The sequence below is a fragment of the Phascolarctos cinereus genome, unplaced genomic scaffold, assembly GCF_003287225.1.
Source record: "Phascolarctos cinereus isolate Bilbo 61053 unplaced genomic scaffold, phaCin_HiC Scaffold_4;HRSCAF=312, whole genome shotgun sequence".
Taxonomy (NCBI): domain Eukaryota; kingdom Metazoa; phylum Chordata; class Mammalia; order Diprotodontia; family Phascolarctidae; genus Phascolarctos; species Phascolarctos cinereus.
Window position 1 is genome coordinate 230,727,282 of NW_027555847.1, and position 21,843 is coordinate 230,749,124.

The 21,843-nt window shown below is 39.1% G+C and overlaps 1 protein-coding gene across 1 annotated transcript in view; it reads right to left on the reverse strand.

Moving 5' to 3' along the window:
- The window catches only part of PCSK5 (proprotein convertase subtilisin/kexin type 5), a 619,005-nt gene that overhangs the window by 555,101 nt on the left and 42,061 nt on the right, over positions 1-21,843 (reverse strand). The window contains 1 exon segment of the mRNA XM_021008523.2: positions 6,413-6,517. Coding sequence (XP_020864182.1) covers positions 6,413-6,517 — 105 coding nt within the window.

Consider the following 21,843-nt stretch of genomic DNA (forward strand, 5'->3'; position numbering starts at 1 on the left):
CCTGTGGTGTTTGAATAATTGGAACGTGACAATTGGGTCCCCAGTGGGGCAGCTACTCCTCCTCACAGGTTATTGTTTATCCTTTGCTCTCAAAGAGGACCATGACATCAGGGAGGTGATACCATGTCTTTCAAGTGAATTGGATTTAAGTGAGGGAGAGCTGTGCAAAGTCACCAGCTTCACTTTCTACTCCAGAGCCATCTGGGTCAAGTGGCAAGATATAGAACAGGATGACTGGAGATGACCCCAGATGCAGTGGGAGACCTTGGCCTTTTAAGCTAAAGTTTTTCACAGGTCTCAGTTTGACTGAGGCAATGCCCATTAAGTGATTAACATTCCTTCCTTCTTCCTTCCTTTTTTCCTTCCTTCCTTCTTTTCCTTCCTCCTCTCCCTCTCTCTTCTCCCTTTGTCCACATAGGGAATCATACCCTTACCTGCAGGTGCTCTGCCCAAAGGAATATGAATTTCGATCACTGAAACCTCAAAAAGTCTTGGGGTTTACAGGTTAGATTCTTTCTTAAAGACCACACCTTAAATCCAAGTCACTCTGGTTCTCATTGATTGGCCAACAATAAGTCTCAGCTCAAGCCTCACTTGGTCATAGTTTGTGGCCTGAGGCTCAGAGTGAGTGTAAATAGCAATTGCTTCTATTTTGGCCAGAAACCCTGAGGATCTTCCCCCTCCCAGATTGATTTTTTTTTTGACTAGGTAAAAGAGGCCATTCTGCCTCATTTCTTATCTAGCCTTAATCAATGAATGGACATGGCCTTAGTCAGACTGAGACATGGGGAAAGACCTTAGCTTAAAAAGGCCTAGCCTCCCATTGCATCTAGGGCCATCTCCAGTCATCCTGATCCATATCTGGCCACTGGACCCAGATGTCTCTGGAGGAAAAAATGAGGCTGGTAACTTTGCACAGCTCTCCCTCATTTAAATTCGATTCACTTGTAAGTCATGGTATCACCTCCTACATCATTGTTCTTTTTGAGAATGAAGGACAAACAATACCCAGTTCAAGGAATACATTTTAGAAGGAGGGATCTTGAGAGAGTCAGATAAGGCTTCTTTTTGGCAAAGCAATGTAGCTCTGAGATGTCTGATCATCTTGATGGCTTTCTTTTTAATAGATGTGTCTTCATATTCCTATGTGATATGTGTGTCTCTGGGAAAGGTCTCTGTGCATTGAGTTGTGCTATAAACTCTCTTAGTCAATAGTTAATAATTAAACCTACCATGTGTCAGACATCACCAGCACATAATACACACCAACCTTTTACTGTGTGGTTATATCAATTAAGGCCACAAAGCTGCACAAATAGGATGCCCTGGAGAGCCATCCATTAAGTTTTCATTCAAGTCCTTTTAAAATATTCCCATTACTCATTGCTTACCCCCTGACCAAAATTTCTCTCAGTCAACAGACTTCATTTATGTGTGTTCTGTAAGCTGGTATTTCTAATCAGAGTATGAGCATGCCTCTTGCATGGGGTACTTCCCAAACCTGAAGGAACTCTATTATTTTGAAAAGAAATCACATTAAAAAGTTTACTCCTTTAAAATTTTTTTAAAATTTATTAATGTATTTTGTTTTGGAACAAAAGACTTCTTCTAAAACTCTTCTATACCACTATACAGCAGATCACCCCTCCAAAAAAAAAGTTTATTGATTATTTACAGCAAGGAGGAAGTTGTCCATGAACTTTGACAGTATTGCCATAAACTTATACCTCCTTTTCTCAATCAAATGTAATGACCTATACAGAATCACCTGCAATTGTCCTGACCCCAATTTCTACATAACCCTACCCTGCCAGGTATATGACTAGGTCTTAAAGATGAGCCTGCACTAACCTAGGAAGGCCAGGCTCTGCTCCTGCTGCCTCTAGAACATGAGTAGGGAAATGATGGCAGGCTCAAATAACAGCAGTCCTGCTGGAAGTTCCAGGAGATTTAATTACCACCTCTAAGCTGACCTATCCTTCCTCTCCTCCTACCCCTGTAACTTCAGAAGGCAACACCATCTTTCCAGTCCTTTGAGGTCCCGATCTAGGGGTCATCCTCAACTCTTCACTGTCTCTCACCCCCCCCCCCCCGATTATCCAATCGACTGCCAAGGATTGTCGATTTCACTTTTGTAACAGCTCTTCAATACCTCTTCCCCTTCCTCTGACAGCATCACCATCACTCAGGGACAGGCCTTGTCACCTCATGCCTAGATTATTGTAATAGCCTGGTAATGGTCTGCCTGTTTCAAGTCTCTCCCTGCTCTAATCCATCCTCCACTGAGCCACTAGAGTGATTTTTTTCTTTTCACAGGTCCAGCCATGTTATCCCCACAACACTCAATAAACTTCAATGGCTGGCTCCCTAGCACCTCCAGGATCAAATACAAAATGTTTTGTTTGACATTCAAAGTCCTTCATGACCTAGCCCCCTGCTACCTTTCCAGTCTTCTCATACCTTCTCACACCCTACAAGTTCTCTTTGATTTAGTGAAACTGGCTCCTTGATGTTCTATGAATGAGACACTCCATATCACTCAGCTTTGGGGATTTTCTCTGGTTGATATTCTCTTTCCCTCTTCATCTCCTCTTACTTTCTTCCCTGGCTTCCTTTAAGTCCCAATTAAAATCTCATCTTCTATAGGAAGGCTTTCCCAACCCCTTTTAATTCTTGTGCCTTCCTTCTCTTAATTATTTCCTGTTTATCCTATTTATGGCCTGTGTGTATAAATGTTTGCTTATTTTCTCCTGCATTAGATTTCAAACACCTTGAGGCCAGGGACTCTTAATAAATGCTTATTAACCAATCAACAGTTTTAGAACTAACAGTTACCTGAATAAGACCACTCCTCCTTTATCACAAACCAAGGAGACCCTTAGAGATGGTGGGTAGAGGGAAAGAAAGCCAAGTCTCCATTATTCTAGTGTTACCTGTCAGGGTCCCATGGCCACTAACTTTCCCATAACACAGGCATGCCAAAAACGCAAATGGAATAAGGCTCAGAAGGTACTGTCCAGGATGTAGCTATGGCTGACTCTACAATGATACAGGGTTATCTCTGTCTAGCCCTCTAGTGTAGTCTGTGCCTTAAGCTTTTTTTCCCCCTTTAATGTGTTGTCTTCCCACCGTGAGATTACAAGTACCTTGATGACAGGGTTGTCTTTCTTTTTTTGTGTTTGTATGGCCAGTGATTACACATGGGGCCTGGCAGAGGGTAAGTGCTTAACAAATGTTTATTGACAATAGACTAAGAGATTCAAAAGCACATCTTAACACAAAAGAGCTTTCCCAGAGACATACACAACACAGAGAATTATGGAGAGCCATGAAGAAAGTCATAAAGATGATCAGACTCCTCAGATCTGTGTTGTTCTGCCACAAAGAAGCTTCATCTGACACCAGTCTAAACACCAGCTCAGAGGACTAGACTCCTTTTACTTTTACTTTTTTCCTATAGGAAGCTTTAGCAAAAAGGAAGACAGGTGCCACCTAGGGCTATTGGTAACAGTCTCTGCCTTCTTGTACCATCCATCATTTGCCATGAATTCTTGATTATGGCAACACTTTTAGACAACAATCGAGTTAAATGAAGCTTCAGTACTCAGACCCAGCACAATAAGACTTCACTTTAAAAGGTGGGAGGCAAACTAGAAAGCCCAGAAGCAGGCGTGGGGAACCTTCGGTCTTGAGGCCATATGTGTTCCTCTTGGTCCTTAAGTGTGGTCCTTTGATTTCAAAGGGCCATAATTGAGGACCTAGAGAGCCACGTGTGGTAAGGGCCACACTCCAGGACCTAGAGGGCCACATGTGGCCTTGAGGCCGCAGTTTCCCCACCCCTGGTCCAGAGTATAAAAAAATATAGAAATCTTCCCATATCCAGTAAATTCTGGATTCTGAAGATAATATATAATTACACACTACATTTTTTAGCTTCTGAAATCACTTGTGTTTGGTTTATGAAAATCCCATTGCCTATGTAGGTGAGGTCTGAAATGTGAACTATCTTAATTACAAAAGATCAAATAGGCCTTGGAAAGTTAACCAATAGATGAAAAATGTGACTTTGCTTCAAACACTCGGCTAATTCAGAAATGGCCCCGCAGATTGCATGGCCAGAAATATTCAGTTCTGAGTGGGAAACAAGAGTGAGAAAATTCAATTGACTGGGAGCTTTGAGAGATGCTCCTATAACCCCCAGAAAATTGGGTGAAGAAAATAAGGTGTCTTTTATATCACTGAGATATAATTGTGCAAACATGTATATTGTGTCACAATATTTTGTACAAAATTAAACAAGGCAAGTCATGACACATACAGAGGGCAGGACTCCAAGTTTCAGACCCAATCTGCACATTAATTAAAACGGCTGTCTTTTGCTTTAATAATTAAAATATTTAAATTATTCTCCTCTCTGAAAAAACAAAAACAAAAACAACCCTCTGGGCTTAACAGTCTTGTCCTCCTTGTTTTAAAATTACTCTATACATCATGTCCAAATAATATTGGAAAAGGAGCTATCATGCTAATAAAATAATATCTGAAAAGAAATAGAGAAATCATGACAAAGTAGGTATAGCTACCCACTGCTCATATGTTTACTACCCACATATGGGTGGAAGATTAAATTACTTCTCTCTATTTGGGCCCTTCCCCAAATAGTATGAATGTTTGAGAAATCAATCTTTAAAACACACTTCACAAACAGCAATAATAATAATTATTACTGACATGATGTAACATTTGAATGTTTGCAAAATGCTTCATGTATATTATTTAATGTAAGCCTTACAACAATCCTGGGAGGGAGGCATGATAAGTATTGTTAACTCTATTATTTCAGATGAGGAGACTCAGGTTCAGAGAAACAAGGTGACTTGTTCATGGCCACAGAGAGAATGAGCTTAGGTCTTCCTGATGGTAGAGGAAAAGGCCTGGATTTGGACTCAGAAGAGCTGGGTTCAAATCCATCATTATCATCATAGCTAACATTTATATAGGCTTACTTTGTGTCAGGTACTGTGCTAAGCACTTTACAAATATTATCTCATTTCATCCTCACAACCCTGGGAGATGCTTTTACTATCCCCATTTTACAGAGGAGGCAAACAAAGATTAAGTAATTTGCCTAAGGTCACTTAGGGAATATCTGAGACAGTATTTGAATTCAGGTATTCCTGACTCCAGGCCCAGACCTCTATCTACCATGCCATCTAAGTTACTGACTGTGTAATACTGAGCAAGTTACTGAATTTCTCTGGGCCCAAATATCCTCATTTGTGAGATGAAGATATTAAGACTAGCTGGTCTCTAAGACTCTTTCTAGCTCCTAATCCTATCCTACCACTAGGCAATAATCTCTAAGATCCCATTTAGCTCTAAATCCATGATTTACTATTCTATACTTCATCTTGCCACTGGACCCAGATGGCTCTGGAGGACAGAGTTAGGCTGGTGGCTTTGCACAGCTCTCTCTCACTTAAATCCAATTCCCTTGCAAGTCATGACATCATTTTTCTGATGTCATGGTCCTCTTCAAGAATGAAGGACAAACAACTTTCTCTTAGAAGTTCGCTGCTAACAATTAGCTTTTCTTCCTCACATTCTTATTCCTCCCCACTACCATCCCTGCCCCCCTGCAGAATGTTGTGAGATGTTCCATTAATCTTTTCATATATTCTAGGAGTGATGTGAGAGAAACCAGGAAAGATTTCTTCCTAGGTTTTATCAATGATGTTTGGGCTGAGCTATTTACAGCGATGGAGAGAGAAGACAGTATATGAGTCAAAGATGGTCTCTCTGGCACAACAGATGACAATGTGTCTCTCATCCACCGGTTTCTCAGAGTTCCTGTCTCCCCCATGAGCAACCAATGATACTCCAGGGCAATCAGGTTTAAACCAAACACTGACGATTAAATTATAGTGGAGATTTTTATATAGATGAGACAGAGCAACTCCTTAGTTCTCTATGATGTCAGACTCTAAACTATGGTCCTTTACGTTGACCTGAGGCTTGCCATGAGGACCCTGCATCGAGCCCTACCCTTGTGGTTTTCACTTATAAAAGCAGCATCAGTCATCTTTCCCTTAAAGATACAGACACAATGAAAGGCCCAGGTCACAAAAGCACATACTGAGGTTCAGAATCAAAATGAATTCCCACAAGGACCAGTCTCTGTGGACAACTTAAGGGTTCCATAATTTAGTTAGATGATAAAGGCATATCAGTAAAAATCAAAGTACTGTTGAGCCCTCACTGGAGTAGTAAGCCAAGACCGTAGATAAGACATAACACAGTTCAGCTCCTGAAACGTTAGACATCACCAGGGCTATCATCTCTAGGTATGACATTACCAATGAAAAATGCAGAAGCTTTGACTTCTGGTCCCCATCCAGCAGATTGTTCTTACCTTTGGTTCCATTGAAATGAAGCTGTGGGTACCTCGGCTTGAGAGAACAGACCTTTTAATTGTCCTGCTATGGTAAAAGTGATAGTAATCTTTCAGTGCGCCAATCTATAAATGGGGAGAAGAGAGAGAGAAAGAACAAGAGAAAATGAAAGAATTTTAATTTTTGAAAAAGTTTTTTGCCCTCTACTTAAAAAAGTCCTATAAATTATACAATTCCCTGCTATGCTGATATGTTACTTGAACCTTAGTGATCACCTTTCAAAAGAAGGACATCCGATATGAAATGGATGGAGTGTGTGTCCTTGAGGTAGGAACTGCGCACAACCCAAGATTATAATGGAGCAGCTTAGCCAGCCTGTATCTCCCTTTTTTAATGTTTAATTTATATGCAGCATTTTAAATAATTCTATATCAATCTATATGCACACTGTCTTCATGTAGGAAGTCTAAAATTCATCAAATAGCTATATGGTTATTAAAAAACATTCTGTCTCCCTTGCTTACAGAAATGGACTGCAAAACCTATTGTAAGATTATTTCTATCATTAACTTCACCAAAAAGAAGTCCTAGGCAATAGACCATTCACAAAGAAAATGTCACTCTGAATTTGTTTCCTACCTTCAGACGACAGAATCTGTTCCTATAGTGTTTATTCATTTGATGAGCTCAAAAAGGATAGGGGGTGGGGGAGGGGGGAAGGGAATGGAAATAAGAACTACTCACCCAACTTGACTGTTAATCTGGTTCCATAACATTGCTATTGCACCCTTGATCTGATGCCATCCTTACCTATCCTAGCCATTTTGTTTTCATGCTCTTGCCAAAGTTAGAATCATAAAGACCATTTCCTATAGACTTGTAAAATAAGTAACAGTATACCTTTAGAAACAGTCAGAACAAAAATAGCCCAACTTCCAATTCTAAATAGTAAACTGAAGACAGCTAGCTTGTACATTAGAAAGGAGACTGGATATGGAGTCAAGGAAGTTGAGATTCTATTCCTGATTCTGTTTCTGACTTGTCATCATGGGACTTTAGATGAAGGTGATGACAAAACCACCACTTTACATCTGTGTAGAATTCTCTACTATTCTCTTTCTTTCTTTGAGGCAATTGGGGTTAAGTGACTTGCCCAAGGTCACACAGTTCGTAAGTGTCTGAAGTCAAATTTGAACTCAGGTCCTCCTAACTCCAATGCTCTATCCACAGCACCACCTAGCTGACCCATCTCTACTATTTTCAAAGAGCTTTCGCATACATTATTTCATTGGCAGGCGCATTTCATATCAACCCGAGGATGTGGGCTGTAGGTCATGGATTTTTACCCCTATTTTAGGCAAGACACTCATTCCCAGAAGGTTAGCTCCCCCAGACTTTACATGTGTATATATATACACACACACACACACACACACACACATATATACGTATATATATATATACATATATATATATATATATATATACATATATATATATATATATACATATATATATATATATATATATACATATATATATATATATATATATATATATAATATATATATATATATATATGACAAGCAAACCTGTCTACTAAAGTAGTGGTGATTTATGTTTGTAGAAAAACTGCCAACACTAAAGAAAACACAAATCTTTCAAATGTAGACGTAGAAAATGTGACAGCTCAGGGAGGTCCTGTCCTGTGACCTGTCCAAAGTTACACAGCCAATTAGTGGTGAAGAAGGATTAGAACCAGGTGTGGGCTAAAGCCAGTTCTATTGTTGGTAGAGCCTATTGTTAAATGTTCAGTGTGAGCATTTATTCAGAAATTGGTAATTAAGAAAATTGATTTTTTTAATTGTTGGTTATCTAGACTGAAGAAAGTGTTACTGATGTAGGCTAAACTTTAGAGAGCATGTGAATGCTTTTTTCCCCCCTTCTGCAAAACCTGGTAGTTAAACACTTACCATCATACCCTTAATTAGAACCCACATCTTTTGAGCTCTAGTACTCTTAGCACTACATTAGATGGCCTTTTTTTAAAAGGCAAGACACTTAACCTCTTAAGTTCTCAGATTTCTTGTCTGTGAAATGAGAGGGCTGTGGGTTCACTGTTTGCCCCTTCCAACACTGACATGCTACAATTTAAAATCCAGCATTTTTTCTTCTTCTTGACCATTAACTACCCAGGATAAATAGGAAAAATGTGGAATTTCACAGCCCAGTTTAGTGATAGAAATTCAAAGTGATACAATATCACTTGCTGGTCCCCAAAAGATAACACCAGCAAAGAAAATTTTTTGATTATATTGTTCAAAAGTAGGAATCTCCTATAAAAAGATAAGTTACAGAGCCCTTTCTAACTTCTGCAAATACATATCAGCACCTCCTTTGCAACTTAAAGTCTTAGAGAGGAGTAAATTATGCTTTATGGATGTAATGGAGAACTATTGTGCTGGAAGAAATGACTAAAAGGATGGGTTTTGAGAAACTTGGGAGACATGTATGAACTGATGCAGAGTGAAATGAGAAGAACCAGGAGAACAATTTATACAGTAACAACAAATTTTAAAGACAAACATCTCGTAAAGAATTAAGAATTCTGATCAATGCAATGACCAATAACAATCCCAAAGGAACAGTACAGAAACATGCTACCCATCAGCTGAGAGGAAGATACAAACTGAGACAGATATTCTTTGGGACATGGCCAAAGTGGGGATTTTTTTTTCATGATTATGCATCATTGTCACAAAGCTTTTTTTGTTTTTGTTCCTGTTTTTCAATGGAGGAGGACGTGGAAAGGAGAGAAAATAAATGCTTGTTAAATTAAAGCATGAAATAAAATTTAAAAATAATGTCTTAGTTGTCAAAGGTTACTGAGAAGTTAAAGGAGTCATCCAGAGTCATGCAGGTAAATGAAATCATGTATGTAATTCACTTATCAAGTCTTGAACAGTTATACAAGGGGCAGATAGGTGGTACAGTGGATAGAGCACCAGCTCTGAAGTCAAGAAGACCTGAGTTCAAATCCAGCCTCAGACACTTGATAATTACTAGCTGTGTGATCCTGTGCAAGTCACTTAACTCCAATTGCCTCAAAAAACCCAAGCCCAACAACAATTATACAAATGTTAACTATTATTATCTCCAAAAGAGAATGTATTTCTTTGATTGTATCACCCTCTTTTTTATTTATATTCTAAACCACAATGATTATGTGCCCATGCATATGTGCTCACACACACACACACACACACACACACATACACACACACACACACACACACACACACACAGAGGATACAAGAGTAGAGATTTTGAAAGTCTCCCTAATTAATGACCTACCCATAGACAAAAATAGTCATTGATGCCACTTTAAGATTTTTTTATTTTAAAAATCATTTAGCAGTTGACAGAGAAATAGGAAGAATAGCATATGGAACTTCCCTTTTTTAAAAGGAGAAACTCTGCTTGACTTTGGACGGAAAAGCTGGTTGAGCTTTGAAAAAAGAGTCTGCATGAAATCTCCAACAAAGGAAGGAGTTGTAACAATTTAAACCTCTAATGTCAAAGATCTTGGGCACTGAGATAATAGCAACCCACAGGTACAGCCACCCAAGTATCCCACAGTATATTTCAAGGAGGGATTTACCGGGCAGTGCTGAGACGCCAAAGGGCTGAGCAGACTTTGAGAACATCCCCATAATCCTTTAAACGTTCAAAACCACAAGGAGACTAAGACTTCTGTCTATATAGCTTTGGTGGAGCACTCATGATTGTTTTCTAAGGATTTTTGTGTAAGCTGGGAAAAGTAAATATGGGAGAAGCTGGGAACAGGGAAAAGGGGAGAGAAGGATAAGAGTGAAACTGGAATGAGGAGAGAGAAGACCTCTGTTATTCCATGTGATAGAGTAAAAGCTGGAGTTCTCTTTGAGGGTAGAGAGCTTCTTATGAAAGCTTCTTACACGAAGAAGACTTACCTAAAGTTTATACTTTGACTTATCTGCAGATACATTTAAGGTCTGATCCATACTCTCACAAATAATACTTTTTCAATAAACAAATAAGTAAGCATTTATTAGTTACCTACTATGTACAGACACTACGTTAAGGATCCTAAGAATAAGAAGACAAAAATGAAACAGCCCCTGCCCTCAAGGAGATTATATTCTATCAGACACGACAAGATGTACATACATGTGTCTATGCATGTGTGTGCATATAATATGCATGTATATAGGTACATACACAGTGGATAGAGAGCTGATCTTGGAGATGGGAACACTTCAATTCAAATCCCCTCATTTTAGAGGTGAAGAAACTGAGGCACAGAGCTAGAATGACTTGCCCAAAGTTACAGAGATGAGTTGGATTTGAACTCTTCCTGATTCCAAGTTCAAGGCCTTACCCATCACACTATGCTTTTCTCTTAATCTTAGTCTAAAGACAACCCTGGCAGTGATGAGAAGTATGATTTGAAGGGAAGAGATAAAAGATGCAGAAAGACATCTTAGGAGGTAGCTCAGGTAAGGAAGACCTCTGTGACAATGATGGTAGCAACTGGAATCAAGAAGAGAGCTATCAATTGTTCACATGTCATTGTAACTGGATATGAAGAAGAAGAAGGAAGAGACCAATATAATACCAAAACTTTCCAACATGGCACATGCTGGTCCCATTGATAGAAAGAGGGGGAGTCAGGGGGAAGAACAGATTTCAGGGGAAGGTAATGTTTGGTTTAGGACACATTGAGTTTGACAGGCAGTGCGGTACAGTGAAAGGGGTCAGCAGACTTGGATTCAAATGCCTATTCCCTGTCTGACCTTAGGCAAATTATTTGATCTCCCTAGGTCTCCATTTCCCCATTTACAAAATAAGGAGATTGAATTGGATGGTCTCTGCATTCTTTTTTGCCTCTAGACCTATGATCCTATGAGCCTACCAAGTATTCAGGTAGAAATATGTAAGAAATATTGCTCTGGGCTTGGAAGAGAGATCAGGTCAATAGCATATAGATTTGGAAGATATGTCTAATGGGGACAGATAAGGCCGTGGGAATACAAGTGACTGCCAAGAAAAAGTTCAGAGGGAGAAAAGGGCCAAGGACAGAACTTTGGGAGGCACAGAGCCTTGAAACTGCCAGATTAAAGAGGTTTTTTTAAGGAATGAGGAAGAAGCAAAGGAAACAGTTGTTGTTGTTCAGTTGTGTCCAACTCGTTGTGACCCCATTTGGGGTTTCCTTGGCAGAGATACTGGAGTGGTTTGCCATTTCCTTCTCCAGCTCATTTTACAGATGAGGAAACAGGCAAACAGGTTTAAGTGACTTGCCGAGGGTCACACAACTAGTAAGTGTCTGAGGTTGGATTTGAACTCATGAAGGTGAATCTACCTGACTTCAGGGCTGGAGCTCTGTGGACTACATCACTTAGCTGTCCCTAAGAAACTGAGGAGATGTTAAAAAGAGAGAGGAAAAGTGACAGGAGATCATGGTGTCCCTGAAGACAACAGGGAAGGAAACATGTTAGATGGAGATCATAGAATCATAACAATAGGTCAGAAAGGATCTTAGAAGGCCAATTCATCCAATCCCTTCATTTTATAAATGAGGAAACAGAGGCCCAGACAGGTTAAGCGATTTGTCCAAGGTTGCAAGGCTAGTGAATAGCAGACACAGGATTTGAATCCAAGTCTTCTGCAGACCTGGAATATATGAAACTGACCAAATTGTTTATTCCTGACCTTTCATTCCCCTCCTGGCTCAGTTTCTAGCTTATCACCACCATGCCTCAGTTGCCTTCTCACCTTGGAACATCCCTCCACCATGCTGGCTCCCTTATCCTATTGGTGACATTGCCCTGGGCCTCATTTTTGGGAAGGACCCACACTAGCCATCCATCATTCCCCTCCTAGTTCTACTCCTGACTCTTTAGACTTCCATACCATACCCCCTTTCCCCATCATGTTTAGCTCCCTCTAATCTGTTGTCTTCCCCTATTGGAATGTAAGCTCCTTGAGGGCAGGAAATGTGTTTCTTTTTGCTCATATTTGTATCCCTAGCACTGAATACAGTGCCTGGCACACGGGAAGTGCTTCATAAATGCTTGTTGCCTTGCTTTGCCTTGATATCGTCACTTTATCATATAGAGATAGTCTAGGCATTGAAAGCCTCAAACACCAAATCATTTTTCAGTTGGGCCTGGGATTCTGAAAGTTTGGTAGGCTGCTGACTCTGATTATTGGCTAGCAGATCTCATTGATATTGGATAGCAGATCTATTGGTATCGGATGGCAAATCTCCTTTTATAAGGCTAGACTAGGAGTAGTGCCCAATAGTGCAACTGCTCAGCCCAATAAAACAGATAGTCATTCCTATTCCAAGAATATCTTTTTTTAAGCATGTTGATCTCTTTGCCTCTTTAAAATGTGCATTCCTTAAGGACAAAAGTTGTACCTTTTAATATGCATTCTACTGCCCTTAGCATTCCTTGGTAATTTAATAAAAACTAAGAAGAAAAATGCTGTGTAACATATGTAAAGAGTCGTTCCAAAGAAAGGCAGTGTATGAAAACACAGCTCAGTAACATTATCTGTGGCCCTGCATTCTATCTGCCTCCTCTGCAGTCGGGCAAAACAAATGATACCTCTATTTCTATGCCGTACAACAGCATCCAGGACTAAAACAAGGAACAATATATAACCAACACAGAAACATTTTCTAAATAAAACAGTAACTCTATGAGTAGATGAAGCACAAAAAATCAATAAAAGATAGATCAAAACACAACCATTTCCTCAATGCTACATAAATAAAGAGAATGATTCCCTCCATGCTGTGCACTCAAACTCTTCTTCACAAACACACATACACATAAATACAGTATGCGCTCCTCATATCTACAGTATGGAAGGTCTGCCCTCTGAAAAATGACCAAGAAAGTTAAGTTGGTCTTCAGATATTTCTTTTCCCTTTCTTCTCCCTTAAGACCACTATCCTTGGCTTTTCCTTATTGCCCCATCTACCCCAGCCTATCAAAATTCAGGAATAGCACTCATAAATTAATTTGCAGAAAGGTATAAATGATTGATAAAGCCTAAAGTCTAATGTCACTCCCATTTGCATTTCAATTGGGAGAAAAAGCAAAGAATATAATTGATTTTTATATGAGATTTTCAATATACATGTATATATATGGGCATATAATGATAATAATGTATTTACATAGCGCTTTGTTTACAAATCATTTTATGGCTGTTAACTCATTCGATCCTCATAAGAAACCTGAAATAGGTTCTGTTACTGTTCCTGTTTCACAGATGAGGAAATTGAGAAACAGGGACATTAAGTGTCTTTCTCAGGGCCACACAGTTAGTCGGTGTCTAAGACAGGCTTTTAAACTCAAGTCTTCTTGACTCCAAGTTTTCTGTTTTCTGTTCTCCAAGTTAACTGTTTTCTATCCCCTGCATCACCCAGCTGTCTGTAATCTATATCTGTATTTATATCCATGTCGTTTGTACATCACAAAATCCCTGTAAGGTAGGCTATACAGGTGATGAAACTGAGGGTCAGAAACAGTTAAGTGAGTGGCCCATAGTTACACAGCTGGTAAATGTTTGAGGCAGATTCAAAATCCAGATCTTCCTAATCAAATCCAAAATGTTATCTACTCTACCACACTGCCTCTCAAACCAAAGGAATGGATCTGTAGTGGTAGAAACTGAGGGACCACTGGTTCTGGCTGTGTAAGTGATCTGGAGAAACCAGAGATCTTTTCCAGTTCCTCTGAAATCTACATGAATCATAAGTCATAAACAATCCCCTTTCCTTCTCTGTTTGTCTCTATGCCTCTCCCTCTCCCCCACCTATAACTCTCCCTCCTTCCTCCCTCTCTCTTCTCCTCCCCTCCCCTCTCATCTCTCTCTCCCTCCTCTCTCTCTCTCTCTCTCTCTCTCTCTCTCTCTCTCTCTCTCTCTCACACACACACACACACACACACACACACACCTTCTACTTTAAGAAAAGTTAAAGTCTCCCTTTTGATCAATATCAGCTCATACAATCTCACTACTTCTGCTTTACTGTTTTCTGCCCTTTCAAACATAATATTTCCTACCTTACATCATGTCACCTCTAAAACAAAGATCAGTAACAGTAGCTTCAAAGCATGGTCTCTCCTACAACTATCTTGTCTCTCTCTTCTGACTTTTTCTACTCATCTTTAAAGCAGCTGAGAGACTGGGAAACTAAAGACATCAATTTTTTTTTTTAGTTAAAAATATACCTACAGGCAATACCCTAGTATGAGAAGTACCTTCTACTCCAAAGGGAATTGTAACTTCCAGAACACCAATAATGTAGACTGAGGAAGAAAAGAGCCAACTTATTTAAGACCTGCTGCTCGTATGCCATTATCTACTACTTCCTTCTCTCCTTTTTTTCTCTTCTTTCCTGCCTTCTCCCCACTTTCTTGCTTTGAGATTACAATCACTTCTTTCCACCAACTCACTTCCCATAGAGAAAATATACCAAGTTGGCAAGCATAAGACAAAGTAGGCAGATATATATGGATGGATTCTACCCACCCCAAGCTTTTAAATGTACTTTAGAATAGTACCTTAGTAACTCCAAACTGCTCTGAATTTTGAGACTTTTCTTCCTCAAGGCATAACTAGCAGGTAGATAACATCCATCAGAGGAGGAGAAAGGGAAATGATACTTTCTCCCTCATCACATACACCTTCCACTGTCCCCATCCTCTCTTTCCAGTCTTCTGAAGGTGTACTAGACACCACTCTGAAGACACTTCATTTTGGGGGTCTACCTTACCTTCAAAACCACCTTCCTGATTTGACTCCAGATATGGTAAAATTGCCTTCTGTGCTGCTGCTTCTGCTGCCGCCATAGCCTCCTCCTCTCACTATAATAACTAAGAGCCACTTTAACTAGTTACAGATTTGCTCCTTCCTAATCATAGCGGAAAAACAGATCACCACCCCAAACTAAATAACTACCAGAATTTAACTTTAGACTCGCACTGTTAATAGCAATTGTCACCCTTGCCTTTCTTGTTCAGTCATTTTTCAGTCATGTCCCACTCTTCATGACTCCATTTGGGGTTTTCTTGGCAGAGATACTGGAGGGATTTTCCATTTCCTTCTCCAGCTCATTTTACAGATGAGGAAACTGAGACAAACAGGGTTAAGTGACTTGCCCACAGTCATATTAGTAAGTGTCTGAGACTGGATTTGAACTCAGGAAGATGAGTATTCCTGACTCCTGACCCACTGTGTCACCTTAGTCTTTCTACTCAATTATAATTTCTTTTCTCAGATCTGACAAATTATTCTCCTAGATGACATATGCACAACACCTCCCAAATCAGGAACTCAAATATCCAGCAGCCTCACCAGACAAATAATTATGTGAGCCCTATTAAGTGGTTCTATGGGAGATGACAGTGCATTTACATGCATTAATCAGCCCTAAAGGACGCTTTTGGTCATATATGTGATTTTACATAGTATGAAGGTAGTCTATAAAGTAGGAAGGAAAATTCTACTTGAACTGAAATCACATTCAAACTGCTCACATTGTCCAAAGATTAATACAAAGAGACATGTTTTGCAGCTCCTTGCTAATAATTATGATGTTTTGACTCAGGTTTTGAGCTCTTCAGCACAAATGTATAAACTCCAGACAAAACCTTATAACACTGGTTAAAAGAACACCACATATAGACAGATATATCGGGCCAGGGTAAGACCTGTTACCCTCTCACCTACCTGCCTACCCATTACTGAGTTCTGAGACAACTTCCTTGAGATTAAATCATTATACATGGGTGGGTCTGACTCCACCATGTTCAAAAGTAGACACATTTACCCCTCTTGAATTAGAAACAGCTGGAATGAAGCACAAAGTCATTTGCTATCTTTTAGGTCTATATAATACTCAGAATATTTTAGAACACAGATAGTAAATGACTTCTGCCGGAAACTACTTAGCATATATTATGTATTTAATTATATACGCATATATATGTCATCTATACATACACATATATTTTGATATATAATAAATGCTATATACAATATGATAACATATAGATAACATTTCAATAGATAGATAATAGAAAATATATTTTATATTTTATAATGTGTTCTAATGATATATTTAATAATATTGTTTTAAAACATATTTTAATAATGTGATAACATTTTTAAATAAATATATTTTGATAATATATTAACAAATATTTAAAAATAAAATACAGAGTTAGGTGATTCAGTGGATAGAGGGTTGGTCCTGGAGTCAGGAAGACTCATATTCCTGAGTTCAAATCTGGCCTCTTACTAGCTCTATGACCCTGGGCAACAGTTCACCCTGTCTGCCTCAGTTTCCTCATCTGTAAAATGAGGCAAAGGAAATGGCAAACTATTCCAGGATATTTGCCCCCCCCAAAAGCCAAAGGAGATCATGAAGAGTTGAACATGACTGAAAAGGACGAGCAGCAACAACAAAAAATAAAATACATTTTATAATATATTAATAAATATGTTAAGCTAAAATATGTAATTATATAATGTTATAATATTCTGTATAATATATGATAATATATTTTGTAATAATTTTAAAATAATTAAATTTTGTATAATATATAAATATAAATGATAAAACTATATGAAAAAATAAATAAAATATTATATGTAAATCTATTATAACCCAAATCTATTTTAGGCAGCACCTAGTAGTGCAGTAGTTCTCAAACTTTTTGTTCTCACAGTCCCTTTACACTCACAAAAGTCACTGAAGCCCACAAAAGAGCTTTTGCATGTGTCAGTTATAATTATGAATATTTGGCATATTGGATATTAATATGACCTAGTGTTACGATGAAAATAGTTTTGAACTCAAGGAAATTCTGAAAGGTTCCTGGTTCCCTGACCACGTTTAGAGAACTGCTTTCGTAGTGTATGGAGATCTGGCCAAGGATCCAGAAAGTTTCAAGCGCAAGTCTTGATTATAACAAACACTTTCTATGTAAGCCTGGGCGGGTCCCTTAACTACTCAGTGCCCTATACTAGGAAATTCTCTGAGACTGTAAATTATAGGAAAGGTGTTGATCAGCATTGACAAACGGATTTTCCTCACCTGGGAGTTGTCTATATTAAGGAAATAACAGGTCCAGTCTTTATCCTTACCCTACATATATGTTATTTCTCCCCAGTAGAACACAATTACTTAACATTTATATAGCACCTACTATAGGCCAGGCACTGAGCTAAATGCATTACAAATATCTCACTTGATTCTCACAGCAACCTGGGGAGGGCGGATGACTACTGCTTTTATTATTCCCATTTTTAAAAATAGAAGAAATTGAGGCAGACAGAAGTTAAATGGATTGCCCGGGGTCACACAGCTAGTAAGTATCTGCAGCTGGATTTGAACTCTTGTCTTTCTAACACCAGGCCCCGCGTTCTATCCCACTGTGCTGCCTAGTTGCTTGTTCAGGGTAGGGATTGTTTCATTTTGGTCTTTGTATCCCTATCACCTATGTCCCTAGGGGTGCACTTTGCATCCCTAGCACTACATTAGGAACATAGTTCACAAAAGCATAGATGAAGAGCTAGACAGGAGCTTGGAGGTCAATTAGTCCCATCCCCTCACTGGAAGTTAAGATACTTGCTTGGTTCACCCTAGGTAGTAAGTGGGAGATAGAATGTGGACTTGTGTCCTCTGATTCAAGTATTTACTGTCCCATGCTGCCCCCCTTGTGGAGCTGAATAAGAGGCAGACCCAGGATTCAAAGCCAGGCCCTCTGCTTGGAACAAAAGAAAAGTTTTAGCCCTTTTCCACATAACAATCCTTCAAAACTCTGAAGACCCACATAACCATTCCTTCAAGGCGGACATGCTTTGTTCCTTCAACTGCTCTTTGTATGTTGTGGTTTCAAATTTTCTCACCATCCTAGATGCTACCACAGAACATTTCAATATCAATTTACTGACAATATCATTGGTCTTTGCAGCTCAGAATAACTTTACAAGTATTCTGTTACGTTTTAAAGACATCTTTTTATATTGGAAAAAAAAGAATCTGAAAGACTATTTCATCAGAAGGCCCTTATTGCATTCCAAACACTTCCATTTTGTTTGATTTTCCTAAGACCGCATTGCAGAAATGCATAGTGAGGGTCGGGTGTGCTCAGGTGTGCTGGCACAACCTGAAGTGACTATTACCTTTGGCCCTTGAGGCCCATGGCAATGCTCATCCCAAGAAGGGCTGGTATACACTTGCTTTAAGCAAGTGGATGAACTTCACATATCTCCAACTTTCTGCTAATATAAACTACAGTATAAGGTGGTGGGTCTTTTATAGCTCTAAATCTATGTCCTATGATTCCAATTAACAGGAAAAAATACCAGGCAGTAAAGAATGTGAATTCAGGACAAAATTCCTCATTATGATTGGGGAAATCTCATAGACACAGTGTTTTGTGACATTTGACAAAGTCTCTTTTTAAGCTGTCAGCTGGAAAGGGGGTTGGGAGTCAGGTCCCCAGCCACCTCTCCCCATCTCCAGAATATGGACAATATAGTGAATATAACCACATTGTATAAACAATATAGACAGTCATTGACTTAAAGCAATACAAGCCTATTTAAAGTAACTAGAGTAAAATAGATATTCCCAAAGTGATCCTTTCTGCTGGGAAGTGGGTTCCAGTAAGACCAGATAGAAATTGCTATCCGCATCCAGAGAAAGTCTGAATGAAGATGAAAGCATACTATTTGCTCTCCTTTTCCTTTGTTGTTTTGTTTTATTGTTTCTTTCTTCTGGTTCTTCCCATTAGTTGTAATTGTTCTTTACATCATGCCCAACAGGAAAATATGCTTAATATGAACGTATAAGTAAAGCCTATATTAGATTGCACACCATCTTGGATGGGGAGAGGAAAGGGAGGGGTAGAAAATTTAAAACTCAAAATCTTATGGAGGTGAATCTTGAAAACTGAAAGTAAATTAATTATTAAAAACCAAAAAGTATCCTGGTTCATAGGTCCCAAGGCCTACCGGAGGGTGGAGGCTAGCCTGGCTGCCTACTAACCCCAGGGGCTGGAGGACCAGACTCTGTATATGAGGGTTGGGGGTGAGGTGGAGGGAATGTGATGAAAGGGCTGAGAGTCTATCTATAGTACTGGAGGAATGAAATCAAGACACTTACCAATACAAAGATAAAGAAATCACTAGAAATCAACCAATGCCTTAAGAAAGAGAGAAATCTGTGGGTTAGGGGAACAGAGAGAAGGTTCACAAGTCAGCAAACAATGACTGATGAAAGCTCAAATGAATTCTGGGTACAGATTCAAAGCCAAAGGCTAATATTAGGAAGAAATGTATAACAAGGTCAAAGGGTACCAAAGCAATTTCCCCCAAGGTCACAAAGCGAATGCTCTGACCCCTTCCTGATATATAGTTTACATACCCATCATCCTCTTAGTTTTCATCCTCAGGATGCATCTGATTTCTCAATGGCCCTCCTAGAATGTTCCCAGAACAATATTCTAAAAGGGGTCTAATAACAGCAGAATACAACCTAACCCCTCACTTCTGTCGATTTGGACACTTCAATTAATGTATTCTAAGTTTGTAAAAATTATTTCAGCTGCTCTGTTGGCTCATATTAAGTTTAGTCAATTCAATAACCCTAAATCTTTTCCCCATGGTTCCCCACAACTGCAGACTGAACAATAAACCAGACTGAAGGACTACTGTTAGAAAAATTTCTAGATCTGGAGTCAGAGGATCCATTTCAAATCTAGCCTCTGTCATTTACTATCTGTATGACCTTGGGGAAGTTATTTAACCCCAAGGTTCTCATGAATGAACTAAGCATTTATTAAGCACCTGCTAAGTACAGAGCACTGTGTTAAGTTCTGGAGATAGCAATAGAAAAATAAGACAGTCTCTGCTCTTAAACGGTGTTGGGCCTCCTAGTTCTCTCGCAGCTTTCAATCTATGTTCCTGCAGTTTGATTCTGATCCCTGGCAAATTGACTCTTGTTAGTTTGGACTCATTGTGTCAGCTGTGGTGATGTGTTTGAATTTTGATTTTGTCTGTATCACATTGGCTGCGTCATCTCCCACTTAATGTTCCCTGAAATGTTGATAAGCATGTTTTCCGTATTGAGTCAGACTCTTCCTAGAGAGCTCTGCATAACATTGATTTCTAACTACTATAATAAGTAGGTAGGTAGCAGATAGGGTGGTGTTAAATAATATATCATTACAGTCAGACACATGGATAAACAGGGTTAGAGAAAGGCCTGATTCTCTGAGTTAGATAACTATTACTTTTCATTGTTTTTTTTTAAATTTGGAAAATCGGCAGTAGCATCCTCTAATTTCTTTTCACATGACACCATGCCCTAGCAACCTAACACATTTCATTTCATTTCAGATTTTGATCGTTTCAGTTCAGATTTCAACTAGGACAATTTCTGCCTGGCTATTTAAGAACGAACCAGAAATGTCACACCAGTAAAATGCTAGGAGAAGCAGCATGACTTAACTACAGTGCCTTGCACCTAGCAGGTACTTAATATGTGTTCCATTGAATAATAAATGAATCTTTTTCAAAAAATTTTTTTTAGTGGACAGAGTGCTGGACTTTGAGCCAGGAAACTGAAGTTTGAGTCTCATCTCCAATAGTGAACTAGTGGTGCTAGTCAATTAACTTCTCAGAATGGTGGTTCCTGTAAAATGGGCACAATTTGATATATGCTATTTAGCATGGTGCAGTAGCTACAGCACCAGACTTGTAATCAGGAAGACCTTGAGTTCATATCCTACCTGTGTGACTCTGGGCAAGTCACTTAATCTCTATGCCTTCTTTGTTCCTTTGTAAAATGAGGGGTTGGGATGGCCTCTAAGGTGCCTTCAAGCTATAAATCTATGATCTTATGAAATCATGAGGTTGTGGGGGGAAGGTGCTTTGCAAATCCTAAAGCTCAATTTGTAAGTATGGTTATTATGATCTATTAGAATATAAGCTCCTTGAGGCCAAAGGCTGTTTTATTTTCAGCTTTGGATTTCTAGCTCCTAGTAAAATCTTTGCCCAGAAGAGACAATTAATAAATTATGAAGGGATGAATGAATGAAAAGAGCATGGGATAAGTAGTGAAGAGAACTGGGTTCCAGTTCTACTAAAACCTAGCTGAATTGCCTCCATCCCTCTCTCTGGGGCTCTCTTGTTCACATTTTAAAAATGCATTTAAAGTAAGTAATTTCTAAGGTCCTTTTCACCTTTAAGAGGTAGTATAGTAAGTAGGGTAGCTAGGTAGCATAGTGGATAGAGCTCCAACCTTGGAGGCAGGAGAACCTGAGTTCAAATCCAGCTTTAGACACTTGACACCTACTAGCTGTGTGATCTTGGACAAGTC